Genomic DNA, 26020 nt, shown 5'->3' on the forward strand with positions numbered 1-26020 from the left:
TTGAGTCAGCCACGTGAAAAAGACAAATAAAGGACTACTGGGCAGAGCGATCAGCGTAAGTGAAGGCAGAACTGTGATATATAAATGACATTACGAAAGTGCCTGTCACCATGAAGAAAGAGGTGGGGGGAAGAAAACTACCCTTAATTAAGAAAAAAATGGAGAAAAATACACAAACTCGCATACCCACACCGACGTACTTGGGACCCTTAAGTTCAAGAAACAACATGTTTGGCTTGCTTTCTGTACTAATCAACTTCCAGTGCTTCCCTTAGTTCAGAACAACTACTTACTTCTACCCCCATCCCTACCCCGCACCCCACCCGTGTATTTTAAACCATTGAACTGAGTTCTGATGCTCTGAGACTCTTTTTGCAGAAGTTCACAGCTCACTGAATTATAGTTGAGTCTGCTGCCCTTCATTGCTCAGCGGCCTCAGCTCCGAGCAAAGGAACCGTTTCCAGTGGGGAAGGAATCTAGAGACACCCACTGCCACGCTGGGCCTCTCCCCAGCTATTCCCAGAGGCAGCTCCCATTGGTATTGGGAAGATGAACTCAACCAGGGGCAGGGGGCCTCTCCAGCCCACTGCAAGGCTGCTGGGTGCTAAAATAAGACCAGAGATGAAAAATCCACAGGGGGAGGATCCTTGGCAAGTATCTGAGAACAAAGCCAGACCGGCAGCTCCGCCCCCTTCCCCAGCCCCCAGAGCACACCCACAGTGGAGCAGGGGCATTTTCTGAAATCATTTCCAATCTTGTCATTCTTCAGGGAAACCCACCTGCTTCATTCTGTCTTCTCTGTTGCTTTTCAGTTGTGGTGTTGTTTTGTGACCTTTCCTGAAAACCAGTCTGCTATAAATGTCTAACTCTTAATGATACGTCCTACAGTTCATTGCCTCCTGTCCGTGTAGAGTGTATGGGAGACGCCACACTTAGGGACATTAGGGTGCCCAGTGGACGGGGAGTCGGCAGATCAGGGTTCTCATCCCAGAGCACTTTGCATAAGCCATGGCCCCTGCGAGATGTCAGCTCCATCTTTTCATCTGTCTGGGTTTCAGTTTCCTAATCCAAAAACCCGAGCTGTTTGAAATGCTCAAAACATTTGGGCTCAAGTTGATTTCTGCCATATACATCTGAGACTTGACCAGATCTCTGGCCACTCAGCTTTTTACTGGACGTCTTTTCACTTTCCAGTCCCATCTGCCTAATTCTCTTTCCTATTTCCCCTATCTACTTGAGACACTTCTTGTATAAGTTAGGGCCTTGCAGTCTACTGTAACAAAGAACCTCCCCATTTCAATGACTTCAACTCAAAAGGCTCCATTTACACACCTGTTTACTGCTAATATTCCTGGTCAGTGGGGAACTCAGGGACAAAGGGCCCTGCATTTCGTGGCTGTACTGTCCCCTGGGCCTCAAAATTCTTGGCATTCAGCTCTTGGAGGGAAAAAGGTAGGAAAGCCCCACCCTCTTCTTTACCACCGTGGCCCAGAAATGACGTGAACCACTTCTGCTCTGATTCCATCAATGAGACCTGATCACGTGGCCCCACATAGATACAAGAGGGGCACGCAGTCCCAGCCTGGATGGCCTTTGCTAGTGACAGGGCGCCATGGATTTGGTGAACAGTTAGCTTCTCCACCAGAGCTCCCTTCCCTCTTTCCTCTTGCCCCAACATGTGCCATGTGAATTCGCACACTTGCAGGCATTACTCAGTCTACCTGCTTTCGGCTGGCTGTTTTTGTCCAGCCAGCCCTACTAATGTCTGCATTCACCACATTCACTCGCAGACTGGAGCTTCATGTGTAAGCAAAATGCAATGGACTGAGCCTAGAGAATCTGACCTCTGAGGCCTGTTTGCATGGTAATCTATTCAACACTTTCTGATAGGCAAAGCTTTCCACAAGGGGTTATGGGCCCTCTACTTACTGAGCACCATGACGTGACTTAGCAGTTATCTTCTTCCAGTAACCCTGCAGAGTGGCTGTAATGATCTTTGCTTTATTATCAAGAAAATGGAAGCTCATAGAGGTTAAATAACTTTCCCAAGAACACACAGGGAAAAGAGTCTACACGGAGCCCACGTTCCTAATAATTCTAGTGAGTTCTGCTAAAGCCTCCTTGAGGACTCTATTTGCAGAATGACTGTTAGGTAATATCACTTATTTTTAGCCAAATAAACAACTTATATAACCAAATTAGAGTCAGAAATTAATATGACCTCTTCAATACATTCCAAGATGAATATATTCCAAAGTGACTATCTTGGAAGATTACAGGTTTATATCTGGAATCACAAGACCCAACCTTGAGTCTAGAAGGAGGCAGAAGGAGCAAGGGAGTGAGAACCAGGACCCTGCTTTCGGCTTCTGGTCTTCTAGTCAACAAACTCTTATTGCATAACTATGGCTAAAACCAGAACTTCTCCATCTGGAATGTCACAGGAGTCACCCGGGGCTCTTGTTAAGTTAGATTCTGATCCAGTGAGCCTGGGTTGGGGTCTGAGAGCCTGCCTTTCTAACCAACTTCTGGGAGGTGCCAGTGGTGGCCAGGACCACACTCTAAAGAAGGACTTAATTCTGAAGATTTCTGTCGACTCCACTCAGGAAACGTGTTACTAGGTTCACTGTGAGCTAGCTGGGCAGTTGGCATACAGAGGTGACTTGCTTCCTGTTCTCTAGTGAGCAGGTGGCTCACACAGAGTCTCATATGACTGTGCTTTGAGCAGTACGTGCCATGATGGGGGGAGTGTGGGCTGGGCAGGAGGCTATTCCAGGGGCAACTGGCTGAGCCCAGGGACGTCCCCCTAATAGTAGAGTCTTAACATATGACGGGGACTTGAAGGACAAGTAGGATTTTAACAGGAGGCAACAAGATAGCTGTGCCAGGGTGCAGGTACATTGTACAGATACAGATTCATAAAGCATGATGTTTCCAGAAGACCACAAGAAATTTGATGATATTAGGTCACAGTGCACCTGTGAAACTTGTATGACCGTTGTCTTCCCACTGGGTAACTGGATGGATTAACAAAGACAGTGCTCTCTGGTGACTTGCTTTTAGAAGGTGTGGGGACAGAGCCCCAGAAAGCAGTTTCCAGGCTCTCGGCCTCATGTGGAGAGGTGCTGGCTCGAATAGTGGATGGCCGTCAGCTGTGGCTGGTTGGCCATCAGCTGTAGCCATTAAGCCATTGGTCACTGATATAACTGCCGCGGCTACGGAGGGGAGCCGAGGAGAGTGAAGGAGGAGACTGAAGGAGAGTAAGGAGAGTCGAGGAGAGTTGGTCACACGTCGTGTAAACCCAGCCTCCAGTGAGACCATAGTGGTATGACTTCCCTACCTATGGCTCCGTGGGTGTTCCTTTTTGGCCTCACCATGTCCTGCATTCTTATGTGGGGAGCGGGAGCAGAGACCCCGCAGGCAGCCCCACCGACACCCCACACGACAGAAGGCTTTCAAGGACGGCCCCTTCCCTTACTTTCCTCTTCCCTTATCCCAAACCATACACATACCATGTTTCCCTGAAAATAAGACTTAGCCGGACAATCAGCTCTAATGTGTCTTTTGGAGCAAAAATTAATATAAGACCAAGTCTTATTTTACTATAAGACCGGGTCTTTAATTAATATAATATAATATAATACAATACAATACAATACAATACAATACAATATAATATAATACTGGGTCTTATATTAATTTTTGCTCCAAAAGACACATTAGAGCTGATTGTCCGGCTAGGTCTTATTTTCGGGGAAACAGGGTAGAATAAGACCTCACCTCACTAAAATCCTTAGTAAATATGAGAGTTTTAGGTAACTATTCTGCCTGAGGTCTCCCAGCTTTGCTACCTATTAACCCATTATTTTTGAAAGGTGCCTAACTCTACTTGCCTGCCATTTTGGGGGTGACATACATGTCATTGGGCCAGAGATACTGAGGTTTTGTGTTATTTTTTCCCCTATGTCGATTTTCATGGCATCTGCATTGCTGTTCATTGTGAAAACATACAAATGATTCATAAAGCTTCATTTTGCTTCCCACAACAAATTGCTCTGTTCCTAGTGACACATTTCCTTTTGGAATGTGTTTGCGTTGCCCACACCGCACAGCTTTGCACAGGAAGAAGGGCTTTCCATTGCCCCCTTATCCTTCCTGATTTCCTGAGTGGACTGTCTGTGCTGAGATGTTTGTTAAATCCTGAGACATTCCTTCCGACTCCCATGGCAGGGAGAGCTGAAATCTAAGACCACGGTTGATTTCTTTGGGTGGTGTTGATGTGTCTACGGGGATGGATTAAAATATTAATACGCTTTCTCCCCACCCCACCCCTCCCCTGTTGTTTAGTATTCTTTTTGCAGATGTTAAAGGATTTACCAACCTCTCCACGACCTTGTCTGCTCAGGAGCTGGTCAGGATGCTGAACGAGCTCTTTGCCAGATTTGATCGACTGGCCCATGTGAGTTGAATTTAATTCCCTCCTGGTCTTTCGCAGGAGTGAGGGACTGCATATGGAATGAGGGAAGAGAAGGACTCAGCCCTCATGATCATGGTCATTGCCATCCTGTGTCCTGTTGCAGGGCATGGACCCCTGATCTCACAGGTTCTGGGAATCAATGTTAGTTATTTACAGGTCTTAGATGGGAGCTTTGTCAGATTAATTTTTCCATTTGAGAGACAGCTGGCTGAGTGACAATTAAACCAAAGTCCTTTTCATCTACTTCCACTCCCACATGATTATTTGCCCCTGTACGTGGCCAGGTGCCATCCAGCTGCAGCCTCAGTGTTGGTTCATGCAGGGATGGCTGCCTGCAGTTTCCCAGCCAACCCCAGCCATCTGGAAAGAATTAGCCTATTCTCAAGAATCAGGACTCTACTGGGTCACCATTTTGTTTGACCTTCCTTAAGAGCTTTGTTTTAGCCGATGGGACACCACCTTTACTTTCAGCTGGCTCGGTCAGAGCTAAAACAGAGAACAGGTTAAAAGGGATGAACATTTGCGATCAATACATAGGTTCTTAGTCCTAACGCCACTCAAGTTGAGGAGGAATATCATTGTCACGCTATGTTTTAGAGTGGGCTTTGGGTTCTGTCATACAGGGTATCATGTGGGGTCTCAGCTCCCGCTCTCCACATAAGAACCCAGGACATGGTGAGGCCAAAAAGGAACACCCACGGAGCCACAGATAGGGGAGTCACACCACTATATTCTTGATGGTGGCTGGATTGGAGACACAGAAAGCAGGAGCCACACTATCCACAACCTGCCGTCTGCTTTTCTGTCAACCAACCTCACGTCCTAACTGCAATCCGCGCTTGCTAGCCCAGCCACCATCTTCTTGCTAGCCCCCATTTTCTGCTAGCGTAGCCGCAGCAGTTATATTAGTGGCCAGTGGCTCACTGGTTACAGCTGACGGCCAACTAGCCACAGCTGATGGCCATCCAATCACAGTTGATGGCCATTTACTACCTGAGCCAGCACCTTTCCACGTGAGGCCGAGCGAGAGCCTCGAAACTGCACTCCTGGCTCTGTCCCCACAGGTTCCAATAAGCAAGCCTTAATTTCCTTCTTTGTAAAGTGTGTACGTCAGTGCCAAGTTCACAGGCTACTGTGAGAGTTAATAGGAACACATTAGGTGGGAGTTCATTTTAGAGTATCAGAATGTCCTCTTTTAAGGCTGCCTCACTCCAACAGAGAGCCCTTCATATTTGCACCTGATCACCGCTAGGGGTTGCACATGATGGTCCTGTTTTGGGAGTATGGGAAGGACTAAAACACACTTCCTTCCTGGAGTGAAGTCTAGTCAGGGCCACATAAATACATAATCAGTACATGACGTGATGTGTGCTAAGGTAAGTCTGAGATGCTATGGGAATGCAAAGACAACACATAACCCTTGGGCCAGAAAAGACTTCCAGGCGAGAGTGACTCTCAGGCTGAGTCTCAATAAGAAAACAAAATAAAAATTCATAGTTACAAAATAGTCACGGGGATGTAAAGTACAGCATAGAGAATATCATCAATAATGTTGCAGTAACTATGCACAGTGCCAACTATGCAGAGTGCCAGGTGGGTACTAGACTAATTGGGCGATCACTGCATAAATTATATAAATGTCTCAACCACTAAGCTGTACACTTGAAATTAATATAAAATAATATTGAATGTCAATTGTAACTGAAAAAAAATTAAAAAATGACAAAACAAATGTAATAGAATACTATTCAGCAATAAAAAAGAATAAACCACTAATATATGTAACAACATAAGTGAATCTCAAATATATTGTGCCAGGTGCAAAAGGCTCAATAGTTTATGATTGCATTTGTAAAACATATTAGAAAAGGCAAAATTATAGGGACAGAAAAGAGATAAGTGATTTCCAGGAGCTGGAGGTGGCAGGAGTGAGTTGGTGGCCCAGAAGCACAGGGTTTTGTGACTTGGAGATGATGTACCTATATGTGAACATGACTTTCACACTTACCAAAAGGGTAAATTTTTTGTATATAAATTATATACCAGTTAGCAAGGTGAAGAAGGCTAGGAAGGTCGTTTTATGGAGAGGTATGGAGAAACTTGAAGAGATTTAGCGTTGCTGGATGGAAAAGTCCAAGGTAGGGAGTGTGGAGATGTGTTAGAGGGACAGGCAAGCACCTGCCAAAGAACCTGCATCGTAACGTGTAGTTACTGGACAGCGAGTAAATAGGAGCCTGACATGGGCAGAGGCAGAGGTGGAGACAGATCTCCCCCTAAGAGAGGAGTTGGGTTTACCTGAAGAGCTGGGGAAGCATGTATACCATTTCTTGTTCTTGTCGCATCAGTGGTGGTTAGTGCCAGTTACACAGTTATTCTACTTCATGTTTTGACTATTTCTGCTCAAAGATAATAAGATGGACACAAATGGCTCTCCGGTGAGAAGAGACAGATGTGACCAAGGTCAATTCTTACTGTCACAGTAAACCCCACTGACCCAGGGAAAGGGTTGCTAAGGAACATTTAATCCCAGTTGTTCAAACAGCGTGTGTGGACGATGTCCCATGTGTCCGGTACTGTGCAAGACTGTCCCAGCCCTCAGGAAGCACAGAGTCTGGTAAGGGAGAAAGACAAGTCCGTAATATTGCAGGACAGTGCAGTGAGAGCAGTAAGAGGCCCAGAGGTCCTGGTGGACAAAGGGAGGAGCAGGGAGGTGCTTGGCGGACCCAGGGGAGTGAGCTGGTGGTGATCTGGCAGCATCCAGAGAAGAGGTCGGATGCAGGCTGGGTCTCAAGGAAGAACAGGAGCTTTCCTGGCATCAGATTAGACAAGGCAGTGCCTTCTAGGTGAAGCCATGGGGTAAAGAAAGGCAGGGAAGTGTGAAAAACGTGAACTTGTGTGGCTGGTTTGGGGAGCTATAAGAAGTTCACAGTTGCTGGAGCGTAAAGGGCATGGGAGACTGTGGTGAGAAATAAGCTTGAAGAGGAAAGCAGAAACAAGTCTTGGAGGGCCTGGTGTGACATTTTAAGGAATGTGGACTTTGTCCCCTAGCCCAAGCTTTTCACCCTGGTTACCATACACATGATGGGGGACAGAGAGCAAGATGGGGGTCCTTGGCCCATTGACCGACAGTGGGTGCAAGATGCTGTCATCCACCTTCTGGGGTATGAGTCTCATTGAACGATTTTAAAGAAAAAATGAATATCAAATTAAGCACAGATATATGAGTAAAATTATTCTTCATTTCTATAAGAAGATTAAGCATTCATAAATTGCCTGGAGTGTGTTATGTACTGTTATGAGTGTTTTCTCTGTCTTACCTAATTTAGTTCTCACAACAAACCTTCAAAGGGGGAGCGGGGGGGGGCGTTCTTTACTGTTCCCATTTTGCAGAATGAGTGACTGAGGCTTGAAGAAGTAAAATCATCCGTCCAGAATCACCGGTAGGCGGCGCATCTGTGATTCAGGCCACCTGAGGCCAGGTGCTAGCTCTGGACCACTAAGCAATGCAGCAGGCATCTTAGGGGATGGAACTCAAGACGTCAGAGATGTGTTGCTTCTCATGCTGGGGAGCTTGAAGGGCTGTCTTCAGGGCACTTCATGGATGGGCTGGACGTGAATGTACTTTGTCCAAATCGCCTGAGTCTGTTTCCTATCAGAAGTGCGATGAAGGGCAAATGAAACAATACCTGTGAGGTGTCTCTTCACACCAAGGCTGGCTCAGAATAAGTACTCAGTACCTAGCCTGGGGGTAACTCCCAGTCTACCCCTTGCCTGAATCTCACCTTGGGCACATCTGTATGTAGTGCTCTAGGGGACCTCAGTGGAAAAGTTTGAGACACTCTGCAGTGCAAACAATTCTACTCACCTTGGAATTAAAAAAAAACAAAACAAAAAAACACCCTACTTTAAATGTTTTAGCCCCCAATCTTAAGCAAGTCACTTCTTGGAGTTCCAGAAAATACTTCTGTGTAACAGGGGGTTGAAGTTGCCCCTTTTAGTATCTTTTAGCACCAAAATTCTGTACCTTTATAATGATCTCTATCACTTTACCATGATTCTTTGCTTTCGATTTTCATTATGTGGCACATCAGAGAGAAACCACCTTCCATGTAAATGTCATGCACTGCACCCATTTGTTCACTGCATTATTAAAATGCAGTGAAAACTTCAAAGCCTTCTAGTAAAGAGCCTCTCAGTGTGATTGAATTCGTCGGTGCCCTGTGGTTCAGTCGGCTCAGAATAGTGTGTTTTTGACCCTTCATGCTGCCTTTGCAAACTTTAGTGACTTTTGGTCTCCGATTTTTTTAAAAAAATAAAGTGGTTCCTCTCTGTCCCTCCCCCATCCAAATTAGGAAGGAGGAATGTGTGTGTTATGAAGAAGGCATTAAACCTGTAAAACAAAGAACACAGTTACTGTTACACAATTGACCTCCTTACGTCTTAAATCTTGTTTTTAAATCACTGACAAGACTGGAAGAACCTAAATGATTGTTCTAAAGAACAAATCCAATAGAATGGAAAGCGAATCAATAGATTAAAAAGAATGAGAGCGCTGTTTCTGTATTGACATAGAACGAATTTTAAGATACGTTGTTGCATGAAAAAAACGCATGTGTCAAATCTATAAACATGGCATGATAAATTTATGACTAAACAGCATGAAAAATGGTCATATATAGAAACATGTAAATAATTGTATATGTGAATGTAGCGCAGAAGGAACAGGAGACCAGGCTCCAGCGTGTGATATGCCTGAGGAGGGGCTACCCAAGCAGACCTACTTACAGTTTCATTTTTGCTAGAACAATATATACATGTGTTAGTTCTGTAATTGCAATTCGATAAAATGCTATAAAAATGGTCATGTTTTATAATACAACTTTTTAAAGTGCCTAAATGGCACAAATGTTTTCGTCTTTTTTCATTTTGTATTGATTTTTTTCTGATTACAAACCAATGCTTATGCATTATATAAAATAAAAGCATCAAAGAGGTAGATAATACATAAAGTAGACATCCCTGGAACCCCACCCCTTCGCAATGATGTAACCATCTTTGATAATTTGGCACATACATCTCCTAAATTTTACCCACATTATGCTTTCATAAATTCTCTGGCTTTTTCCCAAGATTTTTATCAGATCAAAGCCCTCAAGATGGAAGGAAAACGATTATATTAAGACTAACTCAATAAAATTTGCAAGAAGATCCTCACCCTACTTTATTTTTCTTATTTAATATCGTTTTTTAAAGCAACCTGGCTTCCTTAATCTGAACTTTGCAAAGCGATTCCTAGTGAAAAGAAGTGGCTTGGCTGTTATTATCAAATCGCCGCAGGAATTGATCAGAAAAATATGTATGCAAATAGACAGAACTTGACAGATAAAAACACAGGCCTTTCTTATGTCTATCTACCTATCTATATATACATACATAGATATATCTACATATATATGAAAGAATATGAATGTAGAGGGACGAATGTATGCATTGTTCTACACAATTTTATATAAGGGACTTGAGGATTTGCAGATTTTGGTATCTGGGGAGGTCCTGGAACCAATCCCCTGCAGTTACCGAAGGAGTGTTGTAGGTAGTTAAGTTTTGGGGGAATCAAACTTCACACGTGGATTTTTCAACTGTGTGGGGCATTGGCGTCCCTCACCCCCACATTGTTCAGGTGTGAAATACATACATGAATACATTATATGTACACACATAATACAGCCGTGTAGCGAGTTTTTGTAATGTTAGTTTTGTTTAGTGCAAAGAACTTTCCCTTATTCTAGGAATGTGGGTTTTTACGTTTTTGGTGTTGAAAATGCTTTTTCTTTTATGAAGTGATAGGGATGGTAGATGGTAGCTATTTGTTGATGGACTTTTCATAGTTCCTGGGCAAAATATAAAACTGAACCCTAGCTGTGCCTCCTTGGGCCCTCTGGTTTCTCATAACTGTCCCGTGGCCTCCCCAACTCAAAACTGCGAAGGCCTGCGGTGCTCCCTGGTTCCATTCTGGCCGTGATACACTAGAGGTCTTAGAAGAAGCAGCCGAAGGTGTTGAACTCCTCTGATGGACCCGAACTCTTCAGCTGCTCTCTTGTAAAATTAGCTGCATTGCAGCCACCAGGAGACAGAACCACAAGGTCCTGAAAATAATCCTAGGAAGGCAATGCATGCTGTTCGAGTGCTGAAGATGGCATCTGTGCCCCTTTGGGAAGGTTGGCAAGGCCCTGGCGATCTGACCCAGACGCGGAAGTACCAGAGCCAGTTCTCGTTCTCTTTTCTTTGTCTGATATTTGTTTTTTTACTGGGAGAGTGATTTCATGCATTTGCTACCCAAACGTAAAGGGCCGACTCCTGAGGAGATTAGGAAACCAGCACGGTGCTTTACAGATTGGCAATACAAGGGTGTCCACTGTGCTGGTGGCATCTCGGTCACCTTTCTGTCTGCAACTCCCCTCCTCCTGCCCCTGAACTCTGCTCGCCCAAGAAGGGCCCCTCACCCACAAAGCCATAGACCCATAGGCTCCTCGGGCTTCAGGTCTAGAAGACATCTCAGGTCGTTCGGTCCCACCCATCTATCTAAGGAAACCAAAAGGGAATGTCATCTGCCCGTGAGCGTGGATAGACATGTGAAGAACCTGTTTCTCGCCTCGTACCTACCTCTTAAGGCTGCTGCGAGGGTTAACGCTATTTAACATATGGTGCATCACAGGGGTTAAAATTAGTCATCTTCGTGGCAGGGACAGTGCCTGCCTTGTCATACATGGACAATTGATGTTTTTCTTTTGATGAACAAGCATATCAATAAATAAATGAACAAAAGGGTATGTAAGACATAGTCAGCCCCCATCCTTAAGGGGCCAATACCCTAAAATAGAACTGAAATAGTAGGAATGATTTATACTTCAAGTCCTTATTGTTGAACTAAAGACTGCTTAAAGCTGCTGGTTCAGAGGCATGTCCTGAGAAGAAAGACACCGCTGGGGGCAGAGCTCCTGGGGACACGCAGGCCGAGTGCCCACTCTTCTCCAGGCCTATCCATGTGATGGGTGTTCAGATCAGAAAGCAAATACATGGCAGAGCTGGCATATGACCCCGTATCTGTCGAGCTCCAAACCCAGTGTTTTTCCATGATTCCATCTCTGAGCTCTTCCAACCCCTACTCAGGATACCCCCTAATTTCCTAGGAAGACAATAGAGGCTCATTTCAAAGGTGGGTGCTCCCGACCCCAAGATGCAGACCGCCTGACCCATTGCCCTCTTTTCCAAGGCTTTTGATAGCACTGAGCTGTCTGCTAACTCAGTCCTTTCCTCTCCCATGCTGTTCCTTTCAGGAGCACCACTGTCTTCGTATCAAAATCCTGGGGGACTGCTACTACTGCGTTTCCGGACTTCCTGAGCCCCGCCAGGACCACGCCCACTGCTGTGTTGAAATGGGCCTCAGCATGATCAAAACCATCAGGTAATTTGGGGTCTCCTCCATAATACCCAGCCTGCAATGGGCACGATGGGAAAGACAAACCACCTCATCTGTCCTTTGTCGTAAATCATGTGTATGTTGACAGGTGAAGCCCTCCCAGATGAACCGATGAACCCGCTAGCTTCACTATATTCTAGTTATGCCTCACATTCAGTTATTGGTGCGACAGACTTGTATTTCCCACATCCTTGTGGGGGTAGAGCAAGGAACAAGATGAGAGTGTAGTGCTTATCTCCAGGGTAGTTACGGTGCTGTGGGAGAGATGAGCACACGGGCCTTTTCAACGTGGTACAGTAAGCTCTGTGATGAATAAAATTCAGGGTACTTGCGGGAAATAGACAAGGAACGGGTAATGCAATCCTGGGTGCTGGAGAAGGCTTTCCAGAGTAGAGACGTCTAAGCTGTTTTTTGAAAAGCGAGTAGATATTATCCAGATCCTGGAAGTGGATGGAGAGCATGGAAGACAGGATGGGCGTGTGCAGAAATTAGGCTGCTGGTGAAGCCTGGGGTGGAATGGGTGGTGGCAGAGACGCAGACTGGGAATAGCCAGCGCCTGCAGGACATTCTCAGCCAGTAGGGGGTTGCACCCTATCCTAAGACCAACTGGAAATCCTTAAAGTGCCACCACCGGGGTTGGCTTCATGGGTATGTGACAAGTGTTTTTGCCTTTGGTCAGCGTATCTGACAAATAGAGGCTTAATCAAGGGGGGAAGGACTTACTGAGGTCTAGGACTTTGGAACTAAACTATTGATGGCTTGGGACAGAAGCTCAGTGTGCTCAGAGTGCCCCTCGATTTTCCAAAATGGTTGCAGAGCCTCCAAGCATCGCATCTTCCCCCAGCAAAGACAGGATTCGTGGGCAGAGATCTTCTCTGTGGCTCACGCCTTCATCTTCTAAGGGAAGAGTCTTGCCAGAAACAGACCAGAGACTCTGCCTGTTAACTCGAACCTGGGTTGCATGGTCCAGCAGGTGATGTGGCATTCTAGGGTGTGTCAGTCGGGATTAAAGATCAGCAAGGACAGCAACCCTGGCACTGCCACCCCCCGACCCTCAATGCAGGCTCAGCTGGCCAGCTGGTTCCCAAGACCAAGCTGGAATGGACAGGCAGGATCTAAGGAATTGAAGCCTCCCTTTCAAGAGCCTGGTGGTGGCCGTAACTGTGTTCCTGATCCCTCCTACCTGGTGACAGATCCCTGACTTCATTCAGGTTTCAGGCAGAGGTCTTTGGACAACGAGAAAGGTGGTGTAACCCCCTAATTAAGAAGAGAACACAGAACTATGATCCTGCTCCATTGATGTGACACTGGTCATTTCAAGACTGAGCCTGAAGCCACACTCCTGCTGGGCAGATATGCCACCCTGGCAGCTCTCAGGGTCCCACCTCTGGGACCAGACCATGACCTGGGCCTGATCAAGGCAGCACGGTGCTTTGCTATGAGGTGTATGATGAAAATCCAACCTATCACCATCCTTAAGACCAAGTAGGCAGGTAGAGAAAGACAGGACATGTCCACTCTGCTGTTGCCCCCTTTAACCGAGAGGCAGAAGTCCCCTCCTCTAGGGACCATGGAGAGGGGCCCCCAAGTTCCGACACGGAGTTCCCTTTTGGTCAGCCTTTGGTAGATGGAAAAGGCTGGAGATGCTTCTTCACTGTTAATTTGGACACTTGAGAGTTCTGCCCTGAAAACGTGGTGGAATTCTGACAGCATCGTGACTGGTTTCAAGGGAGGCAATAATCCCAGAGGACCTGAGATCTTGTACCAGCTCTACAGCGAATCGGCTGTGTGACCCTCATTCTGTCAGTCAACCAGTAGGTCAGCCAAGAAAGCATTTGTTGAGCTCTACCGTGTGTCAGTCACTGTGCTAAGCCCTGGAAACACAGCGAGAAACAGGTCACCTCAGGGTGGCCCGTCGGTGGCCATGGTGCCCATTAGGGAGATAGATCATTTGGATTTGTTGTCTGACAGATGAGGAAATTGGGCCAGACCAGCTCTGAAGTTTCTGCCAGTTCTAAAAATCGGTGATTTGTCAGCCTCGTAAAAATCAGGTTAAGTAGCTAAATTTCCATAGACTTTCTTTTAAATTAGGTTTTAATTTTAGTTGTGTTTTTTTTATTGAGGTATAACTGACAAAATTGTATATATTCAAAGTGCCTATAAGTTGATTTGGTATACATAGACATTATAAAATGATTATCACAATCAAGTTAATTAATACAGCCATTAGGTCACATAGTTATCTGTCTTTTTGGTGAGAACACTTAAGATCTACTCTCTTTGCAAATTTCAAGTGTACAATACAGTGTAATTAACTATAGTCAGCATGCTGTGCATTAGATCCTCAGGGCTTACTCATCTGACCACTAAAAGTATATACCCTTTTACACATCTCCCCGTTGACTCCAGCCCCTGCCCCTGTCAACCTCCTTTCTACTCTCTGTTTCTGGGAGTGCAACTTTTTGAGGAAAGATTCCACGTGTAAATGACACCATACAGTATTTGTCTTTCTCTGTCTGGCTTATTTCACCTAGCATAATGCCCTCCAGTGTCATCCATGTTGCAAATGCCAGTATTTCCTTCTTTTTGAAGGCTGAATAAAACAATATCCCATTATATATTATATATAATATATGATTTGAGAGAGATATATGTATATATATAAGTATGTATACATGTATAGGCTACATCTTTATTCATTCATCTATAGGTCTTTGTATCTTAAGCTTAAGCAAAAGATATCCTGCAGAGATCGCATTGCAGAAGAAATGACCAGCGGTTATCAGAATTCTTTAAGACACGTCATTTATCTGTTTGGAAAGGACCTTATCCCGCCTGACCATTTTATCCCATTTAAGGTTTCCTGTCTAGAGCTCTGGAGCGGGACAGTTAGGGTGAGATCTGGGCAGGTTGAAATGACTCAAGGGCTTTCTTTTGTTAGTTTATTAAGTGCTGCTTTTACTCCTTTAGAAGAAGACAATTCAGTAGGCTATTTTTTCAGCTGTATGAGTCAGAGTCTATTAATAGTCAGACAGCTCCTTGATTGTCATGTAGGTGAGTTGAGGTCCAGCATTAATTCTCCGAGTTAACAATACAAATGGTGCAGAGGAATAGACAGGAGCTCCGGATTTAGGCACGCCTTGGTTGCAGTTCTAGAGTTTCCACTCCGTCAAGCATTGTACTCTGAGGCCTGAGTGGCAGGCGATATTTGCACCTGAATGTGTGTGGAAGCGAATCCCATTCACATAGCTCTATCAAAAAATGAATGATCTTAGCCAACTATCATTTACACAAGATGCAAATTTTTATTCAGCCCCACATATTCAGCCCCAAACTTGTTCTAACCGGAAAACTCCGTAGAAGCCATAAAGTCTGGAACCACACATAACATGATATTGCATGTGTTGTAATAGAACGTTAATAACCATTTATTGGCTGGAGCCCCCAGAGTAGATGACCACCCTGTATATTTGTCATCAGAGATGGATTTCTTTTGGAGTCGCTGTCCCCAACTTGTCAAGGTCTTTCCTTGTCCTTCTTTGTGGCAGTTCCTCAGAGTTAGAATCACAACAGCAGTCTGCAGGGTGCAGAAGTGCAGTGAGAAGAAGCTGGTTCTCCAGTGGTGAGACGGCATCTAGAGCTTGGCTCGCTAGAGCCAGTAGTCGCCTTGTTTGGGTGAGATTATAATTCTTGCACAAATGACAAACAACACTCAAAAATCATGCCTTTTTCACTGACCAGTTCAGATATGTGATAGACATTCTCCTTCAGTGACACACAAGTGGGAACAGGGTGCCAACAGCAGGAAAAGCGGAGATTATCTGTTTCTAGTTCAAGCATCACAGGCTTTGCAAGAGAGCGAGAGTCGATACAAGTAGAAGTACAAGAGAGGCAAACCATTTCACAGCTACTGCTCTTCTTCACATCCTTACTTCTCTTCCCTGGACTGTTACAAAAATATCTCCCAGTTAGTTTCCTTCTCCTTGGTCTCTGCTTCCTGTCATCCAGAGTCACCTGGAGAGAGAGTGATAATACTTGAAAGCTGAGACCCTGAAAGTCCCCAGAAGGGACAAGGTATAACATAGAAATTTAAATTAAATCGAATACGTATCATTACAGTAAACTTCATTTACCAATGAACAGTACTCCAGGAATTTTGGACAGGATTCCACTTTATTAAAGACAGAGTTTGTTGCTGATCATGATAATGTTTCCTGAAAGAGTGGCTGTTGCACCACCAGGTAACTTATGGGGAATGTGCTGAGTGAAAGGAGTGTGTCCTTGACCTGCAGTCAGCAGACCAAATCTGGTTCCTGCCTCTTCCCGTTATTAGGTGAGTGGCTGTGGATGAGTCTGACTTAATTTCTCAGAGCCTGCGTGGCCTCTTCTGTGACATGGGGATCATGAGATTCCCACCTTCAGAGTGTTCTTTTGAAAAGTCAGGTCGCTAGCTTGCATGTTCTTGAACAGAATCTCGCAAATACGGCTGAGTTTGGATGCAGGAAAAGCTGACTCCATTAAGTTACGGAAACCTCTTCCTTTCTTATGGCTTCTATTCTACTCCAGTAAAATAATGATACTCGCTAGGGTTTATTGAACACCTGCTAAATGCTAAGCACTGAGATAAGTTATAACAGTACTAGAAGGCAAGCAGGAGTGAGGGCAAAATACTGAACAACAAGTACGTTCAGCACTGACTACTCAGAATCGTTTGGAGCAACCAATCAGGGCGCTGTCAGCCATAAGCCACCAGGGCGTGGTACGATACAGCCCAAATCCTTGAAGCTCTGGAGGTGGGCTCCTACTTTACCAGTTAGGAAGCTGGAGCTCACCGAGTTTGTGTGATTGCACAAATTCATACAACCACTCGGTGGCACAACAAGGGCACCAGTCGAGAACCATCTGACTCCAAAGCCGCTGGTCTTAACCCTTACGGCATCCCGCCTTCCAGCTCCAGATTGCTGCAATCGCTTCTGATGCCTGAAATCTGCCATTACTACCCAAAGGGTCAATGTACAGCTTAGGAGAGCTCACATCCATCCCTAATAAATTAACAGAACCGGTACTGAGAGGAGAGAAAAGTCAGGCAACATCTGAGAAGAACAAGGCAGTAAGCCTTAGTCAAACCTCAGGGTAGATTTATTTCATCAAAAAAAATACTGGATTCTAGAAAAACATGCTGTTTGCTAGATGAATGGCAAAAAAAAAGAAAAGTAATTGAATATAACTTTATTTTATTTTTTTAAATTTATTGGGGTGACAATTGCTAGTAAAATTACATAGATTTCATTGTAATACAATTCTGTATTCCGTCATCTATAAATCCCATTGTGTGCTCACCACCCAGAGTCAGTTCTCCTCCCATCACCATATATTTCATCCCCTTTACCCTCATCTCCCACCAACTTTATTTTTAATGAAGCATTTAATACCATCTCATGCATGCCTGTTCATAGAAGTAAATTAATTAAAATAGGCTCAGGCAATAGTTCCATTAAGTAGATTGGAAGTGGCTCCAGGTGGCTCGTCTTCACATGCCCTGGGTTTATTCTGGCGAGGATCGATAGCTGAGAAGACACCACATTTGATGGCGGGCGCCATTACATGCAACATCTTTTGTAATGATCTGCAAACGCTTCCTTGATGAATCTTAATGAAAATGGCAGAGCCTGATCTTTTCAGTGGAATGGCTGAAAAGTCACAGAATAACCCCAGAATGCCAAGCAGCAACTGGCTTGTCCCCAATGGCTAACTGGAGCAAAGGTTTTCATCCTGTGGCAGGGTTGTCCTGCCAAGCAGGATAAGGAGTAAAAAACAGGAGTTATTTTGTTTCCCTCCCTTGAGGCAAGAACACTCAAGTTCCCTGCATGCCTCTTGGTATCCCTTCATTTTTCTTTCTCTCTCTTACTTATACTTCCTTTTCACTCTTTCTTTCCATCTCTCCCCTTTTCCCCTCCATTACTTGCTTCTTCCCTTCTTCTCTCCCTCCTATATTTCTCGTTCTCTCTCTCTCTCTCTCTCTCTCTCTCTCTCTCTCTCTCTCTCCCTCCCTCCCTCCCTCCCTCCCTCCCTCCCTCCCCCTCGCTCCCTCCCTCCTTCTCTTCCTCCCTCCCTCCCTCTAAAACCCCCTTTCTCACTTTGTTCTGAAATGTCATTCACTAAACCCATAAGGCCACACTCCTCTTAAAGATGCAGCAATTACAGCAGTCTTCGGTCCATGGCCAAGGATTCCTTTTTTTTGCAAAATTATTTACAGTGGTGAAGATTGACTATATCTAGTAATAATAATTTATAAAGCTAACGTTGATTGAATGTTCACCTTGTACCAGATGCTATGCTAAATAATCTTCCTGGTGCACCTCACCTAATACTACTGACAACAACCCTGTGAGAAAACTACTACTACTTTCTCCAATTTTCAGAGGAGGAACCTGAGGCTCTGGTAGGTAAATAACTTCTGATGCAGAGCTTGTAAGTGGCAATGGCCCTGAGCCGTGTTCGGCTGACTCTGTGAATGTCCAGAGGCAGGGAAATGGTCAGATAAGTTTTGGCATAGTGAAAAATAGGAAAATGGGACCGTTAAGCGTCATAGTTTATATTACTATTCAACGGCATAAGGAAACGTGAGTGTAAAGGAGTGTGCATACAGACTGCACACACACACGTACACACACATCATTTAGGACAACCTCCGTTTTTTAAAAATCTATTTTTACGGAAAAAGAGAAGGACATTAAGTTTGGTGGTGGAAAATGGGTGACTGGATCTGTTCTCTCATTTTCTCTCACCTCGGTCCACACTGTTTTTGAACAGGAATGCTACAGTAGGTTTTCCCGTTACCCCAAACAGGAGTGTAATCCTGAAGGGGTGCAACCAGCAGCTACCTGTGAAGGGGCACTCAGCGTGGAGTCTGACGTCCTGAGGGCCATTCGCATCCCATTACCTTCTGAGCGAGTGATTGCATGTCTCCTGTTCCAGCTTCTTAGCTGTAAAAATGGGGATAAAGCAGCCTCACGTAAGATCCGTGAATAAGGAACTGGTTGTCTGATTTGTTGATTTGGTTCACTGCTTATATCTGCAGAGGTCTTCAAGAGACATTTGTAGAATGAATGAATGAATGAGCCAACTATATATGTAGCATAGAGTGGTTGTGAGGATAAAATAAGATCATGAAGATAAAGAGCCTGACACAGAAGAGGAAGTAGATATATACTTAATTCTCTTGGAGCCTCAGTTCTCTCATCTGTAAAATGGACATTTATAATGCTTATAGGTATCTACCTCTCAGAATCTCTGTGGGCGTCAAAATGAAGCACTCTGTGAAACTGCAGTGTCCGTGCTAGAATAAGACATGGCAGCTTTCTAACTTCTTAAGAAACAGATGGGCCCCATGTTTTGGAAGGCAGTCTGATGCTGAAGTCCAGTAGAGGTTATAGAATGGATCACAGTTGAAGGTGAAGTTGGGCTCCATAGCCACTTTCCTGCCAGCCCCCACCACTACAATGAGTGACCCCTGAGGTACCCTCAGTGAACAATGGAATCTACAGAAAGGAGCTCATTATCAGTCTGCTGATTTGGGGAATTCATTGGTAGAGACTATGTCACCCACCTTTTGGGCCGAGCCAGATCAAACTCCATTGGTCCATGTACCTTTGAACGTGGCTACTTTTGGAAAAGAAGCCAGGTAGGGCAATAGAAATGAACAAGTGGGTTTAGACTCACACACCTCGGGTAACATTCCAGTTGTTCTACCTAGAGCTGTGTGCCCTAAAGAAAGGAACATTTTAGGACTCAGTTTCCCCATTCTTAAAATGGTGCTAGTAATCATACACAGGTTGTTGTAAAGATAAGATTTGACACCTGCACAGAACACCCTTTACAGGAACCATAGCTGCCTTCCATAACTAACTCCTTTGCTTTGCTTTTTTCCCAGAATGTTCAAAGGTACTGTGTCTTCCAAGTCTCTGAAGACCAATCAGTTCTCATTACATTATAAATGAGTTCATCCTTTTTGTACCAATTTATGTCTAGAAACTGCCCAGTTGGAGTACTAAATGGGTTGGTTGAAGCTCTTTCCATGTAAATAGAGTGAATGAGGCACAGTTTTATCAGGAAAGTGTAGCGTGATTCAACCTGTGTAATTGTTGTGTAAATATTGTGTAATTGTAAGTTGGTACTGCTAACAAAAATTAGTAGTAGCGACTATTTTTGAGTGTTAAAATTGCACCAGGTTAAGTGCTTTATATACATGGTTTTATGAAACATCCTAACAACCGTGCAGAGGACTGGTTCTCTTTCCCATTGCACCTGGGGAAACTGGGACTCACAACCGATGTAATTAGTCCAGCACAATGCCCACAGCCAGTAAGTGGAGAAACCCAACTGCACATCAAAGTTTGCTTTAATGCAGACTCTGCCCCTTGGTGGTGGCCAGGGATTTGCATGGAGCAGCTGATATCTGTCATTGCATGGAGGGGAAAGGGGACTGTGTGTCATTGGCTCCAGCTCCCACAGTCAGCACGTGGGACATCCAGCATTAGAACTCCGGTCTCTGCCCCCAAAACTGAGGAGTTGGGTGTACTAAATGCTCTTCTGTGAAAGTTGTTCCTTATGCATCAATTTATTTAACAGTGGGCAAAGTCTAATCTACTGATTGATGGTGGCTACTAGATTATGCTTCCTGTCATTCCTCAGGCACCTTCTACAGATTAATTGGTTAGAAGAGTAACCATTTTAAGCATTTCAATTGAAAGAAAAATTCTAAGGATCTTCCATCTTTTGCCATGTACCAAGCGTTCCTCTTTAATAGCTCCATTAAAAGAAATAACATCTTCAATCCTCTGCTGGTTAGTTTTTGTAGTATTGGTCCCCAGCTTGAAATAGAGCTGCAAAAATAATAGTAATTATTATTAAGTGGATTCTTTATTTAAAAGAAATCTTAGCTGGAAGCCCACCATGCAAAACAGAGGAGAGCAAAGGTGCTTTGTTTGAGCAGGAAGATGTGGAGGGTCACTCCGTCCCCAAGTAGCAGGTCCAGAGGCACCTCTGTTGTTCCCCTGGGACTCTGGGAAGTAACTTGGGACAACATGGGTCTGCAAAGCAAGAAAGCCTTTCAGCTTTGTCCATTAATTCAGTAAGTACTGTGAGCGCTGATTACACCTCTGTGCTAAGTGCTGTGCTCAGTGCTGGGCATGTGGCAATGAAAGGTAGTTCCCCTGCTCTCCAGAAGCTCAGAGTTTGGGGAAGAAAGAGAAAGTGCAGATAAGGCAGAGGGTCTATATCTATCTTCTCTTTCTTTGTGGCTGATAAGGCACAGCAAGCATCCCTGGGTTTTGTTTTGGAAGAACTAAACGTGACTTGTAACCCAACAGAATTCTCTCCATTTTTGCCTCAACAATGCCCCAAGGTTCTCCCCTCAAGAACTGATCCTGAAACATGTGGTGTGTGTTTGTGTTTCCATGTAACCACCAGGTAGGCTCTCCAGATAGGGTCAGTGTCCGTAAAGTGTTCATTACATAGTTTTATTCCTATCTTTAATTTAAGGCAAATCCCAGACATAACAAAAAAAAAAAAAAGAAAGAAAAAAGGTACTATAAAGAAATGTTGTTTTCTTCTGATGATTTTTGTTTTGTAGAAGAAGTAAAAAATCGAATCGTGTTTTCATTAAGATGTTCCAGCACGTTCCCCGTGTAATGGTAATTACCTAATGGTATTAGCATGGTGTGCTGTGTCCACATCCCTCACAATTAGTTGGCAAAGCCCTTTAACATCCGTTAGCTCCTTGGGGGCTCACGGAGGCTCAGAGAGTGAAGCAGTCAGCTAGAGCTTTATTTTACGACTGTGGAACTCAAGGGCATAGCAAGCTTTTTGCCACATACAGTACCCCTGTTGCAAAGAGCATGAGGTTTATAAGCACAACCGTGCTAGGTTAGTCCTAGAATCCTGTTTATTAGCTATGTGGCCACAACAAAGTCCTTTTACTTCCTTGGGCTGCAGTTCCCTCATACATGATAAGCAAGCAAGCAGTACTTAGTATATTCCAGACGCTATTCTCAACTCTCCACATGTGTTTATTCACCTAATCCTGACGATGCTCTCGTTATTCCCATTTTATAGATAGGAGTTAAGTAAGTTACCTGAGGTCGTGCAGCTAGTAAGGGGTAGAGAAAGGTGTAAAACTCAGGTAGTGACGCATGAGAGTCCAGATTAACCCCTACACTATCATGGCTCACATGTTACGAAAAGAGTGTAGATTGGGACTAGTGACTGTATCAGTCAGATGGTCCTGGTTGTGCTGAAGTAACAAACATCCCCCCCCCCAAATCTCAGGGGTTTACCACAGCAAAGATTTCTTTTTTACTCTCATTTCCTGTCCATTATGGGAGAGTTGGGGGAGTAGCAGAGTACCACCATACATCACCTTATTCAAGAGCCCAGGTTCAGAAGGCTCCATCACCAAGCATCCTTGACTGATGGTGGACACAGAAGGAAGAAAACAAAGAAGGAGGATGGTGGATCAGATTTTTAAAGCTTCAGTTCAGAAGTGACCCATATCACTTTTGTTCACATTTTATTGGCCCAAAACAATGTGAAATGTATAGGAAATGGTGTTTCTACCATGTTCGTGGATATTGTAGCACAAGGTACAGTTGGTGGAGAACACAGGTGACAACCGCCTGTGACCTGCCTCCCAGAAGCTTAATGGGAACATGCATCAGAAACTGAAATGCTCCCCTCAAGTGCTGGGTGCTTTTCTCCTCTTGCCTCGTTAAATTTTTTTCAAATGACCTCTACTCTTTTCATCATCAGTGGATTAAACGTGCTATGTAGTTTTTAATTTAAAGTTAAAAACAATGACCAGGAAACTAAAATCGTCCCCAGGGACAAGATGGTGGCACCTTTTAGCTACAATCATTCTTTCTCTCATCGAAGTACTAACCAGGCCTGACCCTGCTTAACTTCCAAGATCAGATGCGTTCAGGGTCATAGATAAGCATTCTTTCTAATGTCTATTGCTTCCTTCCTAAATCTCATTTATTTCAATATCTCTATATTCTCACTTCAACTTTGCTTTCTTGTTTAAATAACTTTGTATGATCTCGCTGCTTCTTAGGAACAGAGAAATACAAAGACTTAGTTTTGTATGTGGAATCATTCCTTCATTTATTCTTTCAATAGAAGCCGAGTCATGTTTTCAAACGTAGCTATACACAAGGCACAATGCCCCAGGCTGTAAGAGATACAAGGATTGCTCAGAAAGAAACGTTGCCTTCAAGGAGATTAGACTCTTTATCAAAGAGCTTAGGTAATGTGGCAACATGAATGATGTGAAATGGATGGGCACCCATCCATTCATTCATCTATTCTTCCATTCAGTGAATATTTATTGAGTGTTGGCCAAGTTCCAGATACAGTACAGTGTTAAGAAAGGTACATGACAATGAGTCATGCAAAGTCTCTACCCTCATTTAGTTTAGAGTCCAGTAGGGGAGACAGACGATTACAATACAGTACCCCAATTATTGTTCCTATGGGATGCAATAGGAATACTGGGAAAGGCACATAATCCAGGCTTCCGTTAAATGAGGGAATGGACATTCCAGGCTGAGGGAATATCATGGGCCCAGTGGCTGGAGAAGAACACGGAGTTCCGGCAACGACTTATACTTTGTGTGGCTGGAGTCTAATGTGTGCATGAGAAATGATACTACTAATTGCAGGATTTTGTGTTCCAGACCAGCAATTTTCCATTTTATCTTATGAGCCAGTGGTTTCTGAATATTTTGATCCTCCAGCTTTATCAAAAGTGATTACAATAATAAATAATAATTATTAGAATAATTTATCAACTGCATTTATAATCTATCCTGTTACATTCACACATTTTAAAACGTGTAAGACACATGTGCAATATGGATTTTAAAAGACAGTGATGAAATAAATAATACTTATAAATATTTTTAATTATAACATAAAAATTTTTCTGCTCTCACTGTTTTTTAGTGAAAGCAGTGGTTTGAATATAATTGATTCTTTTTTTAAAAATCTTAATAGTTTGCATTACAATAATACAAAGGTTCAGTTCCAAATTCAGCTTATTTCTATACCTGGATCTAATGGCCATCAGAGCAAAATATATATCTTAGAAACACAGGCAGATTCTGGGGTAGCATTTGCACCCTTGACTGTGATTTCTCAGTCATTTATGTCAAACTTCTGTTTAAGTCATCATAAATTTTCTTCTTCTTTGATGTCTGTGAGTTATTCTTGCAAGCTCATTAGAGGACAATAGAATGTTTGTGTTTTTAACAAATGGGTTCAAACTCTTCATTTGGAAGATCTGAAGACATAGTAGTAAATGTGCAGCTCTGGGAATTTTGATAGATGACATAACTCACGTTTGACAACATAGTTCCCCAAAAGATGAAAACATTTTCAAAATTCTCTCTTCAGAGCATAAATGTTTTTTTATGAAAAGCCGTTACTTTCCCACTTCTTAAGATTGTTATCTTTAGTTTGGATAAACAAAGTAAGCAAGTTTGGTTTTTTTCCAAATATTTGCTAGAGAGTATATTAATGGCAACCTGTTATCACAGAAAAGGCAGCAAATTTGAAACGCTTGCTTTTTTGTCAAAGAAAAATGGATAAATCATCTTTAATTTTGACAACTCTTTTAAGTATTTTGAAATACAATAACCATTGAATTTCTGTGTGGCAACGAAGATTTTTCTAATTATATTTCAAAGTATTATATTCTACCAGTTGAATTTCTTTCTACATAAATGAGGTCATTTAACTCATGAACTAAAATTGTTTGAAATACCCTGAAAATAAAAAAGGGATGTGTTTGCCTAGAGGAAGCCCTCAATAGTAGAAATTCTCCTCACTTCTTAAGACGCCTCCTCCATGCTTACAGTCAGAGGACGGTCCTACACGGACCCTGGAGAAACTAAGGTCAACCCATATATCAAATGTTGGTAAAGCTTTTTCAAGATATAAAACAAAAGCTATGAACGGAAGATGTAACATTGTCTTCCTGCCTCCCAGCAGATGACCCGGCTCAGCCCTGAGATGTAAGCGCTCTGCCCCAGAGACCACTGCTTTAAGGAGTAGGCCAGGAAAGAGTTTGAAACAAGGAATGATAGAGTGAAAAGGTCACATTGTGTTTGTGGTAATTGTGTAGAAGATGGGCTAGAAGGCGAAGTGGGGACACCAGACTGAAGCATGAGGGTGGCCTGAATAGAGTGCTGGAGAGAGGAATGGAGAAAAGGAAACAGAGTAAAAATTAAATACTTGGGTTGGAAATGAAATGTGTGATAAAGTGAAGAATCTGTAATACATCCCAGATTTGGGTAGTAGTGGGTAGAGAAAGATGTTGGTGCTATTCGTTGAGACAAGTTATATAGGATGAGCAGGTGTGGAGAGAAGGGTGATAAGGGCCTCTCAAAGTTCAGATAAAAGGCTAGGGGAGTTTGGAGGAGAAAGAGAATCCTTCCAGTTATCAGGATATCCAAGAAGGCTTCACGTAAGAGGTGGCATATAATTAGGCAGGAGCTGAACTTATGGAGTAGGCAAAACTGGGGCTGCCACCAAGGCCAAGGGTACCCACTCTGGCCTTATGCGTGTGTCTCTCCGTTCACCTACATCAACAGGTACGTGCGGTCAAGGACGAAACATGACGTTGACATGCGAATTGGAATCCACTCAGGCTCAGTGCTGTGCGGTGTGTTGGGCCTTCGGAAGTGGCAGTTTGATGTCTGGTCTTGGGATGTGGACATTGCGAACAAACTTGAATCTGGAGGAATCCCTGGGTAAGCCAGAGTTAAGCCCTCTCTTTCTTTCTTTTTTTTTTTGTTTCAAAGTTCTTTTTTTTTTATTGGGGAATATTGGGGAACAGTGTGTTTCTCCAGGGCCCATCAGCTCCAAGTCGCTGTCCCTAAATCTAGTTGTGGAGGGCGCAGCTCAGCTCCAAGTCCAGTCGCCATTTTTTCAATGATTAGTTGCAGTGAACGCAGCCCACCATCCCATGCAGGAATTGAACCGGCAACCTTGTGGTTGAAAGC

The 26020-nt window shown here is 43.8% G+C and overlaps 1 protein-coding gene across 2 annotated transcripts in view; it reads left to right on the top strand.

Annotated features, from left to right (window-relative positions):
• Positions 1–26020, top strand: part of ADCY8 (adenylate cyclase 8) — a 171613-nt gene that overhangs the window by 56450 nt on the left and 89143 nt on the right. For both annotated transcript variants that reach the window (XM_081070317.1, XM_081070318.1), the window contains exons 4-6: positions 4348–4459; positions 11815–11942; positions 25610–25768. In XM_081070317.1, coding sequence (XP_080926443.1) covers positions 4348–4459; positions 11815–11942; positions 25610–25768 — 399 coding nt within the window. The remainder of the gene's footprint in view (positions 1–4347; positions 4460–11814; positions 11943–25609; positions 25769–26020) is intronic.

The sequence above is a fragment of the Rhinolophus hipposideros genome (genome assembly GCF_964194185.1).
Source record: "Rhinolophus hipposideros genome assembly, chromosome: 13".
NCBI lineage: Eukaryota > Metazoa > Chordata > Mammalia > Chiroptera > Rhinolophidae > Rhinolophus > Rhinolophus hipposideros.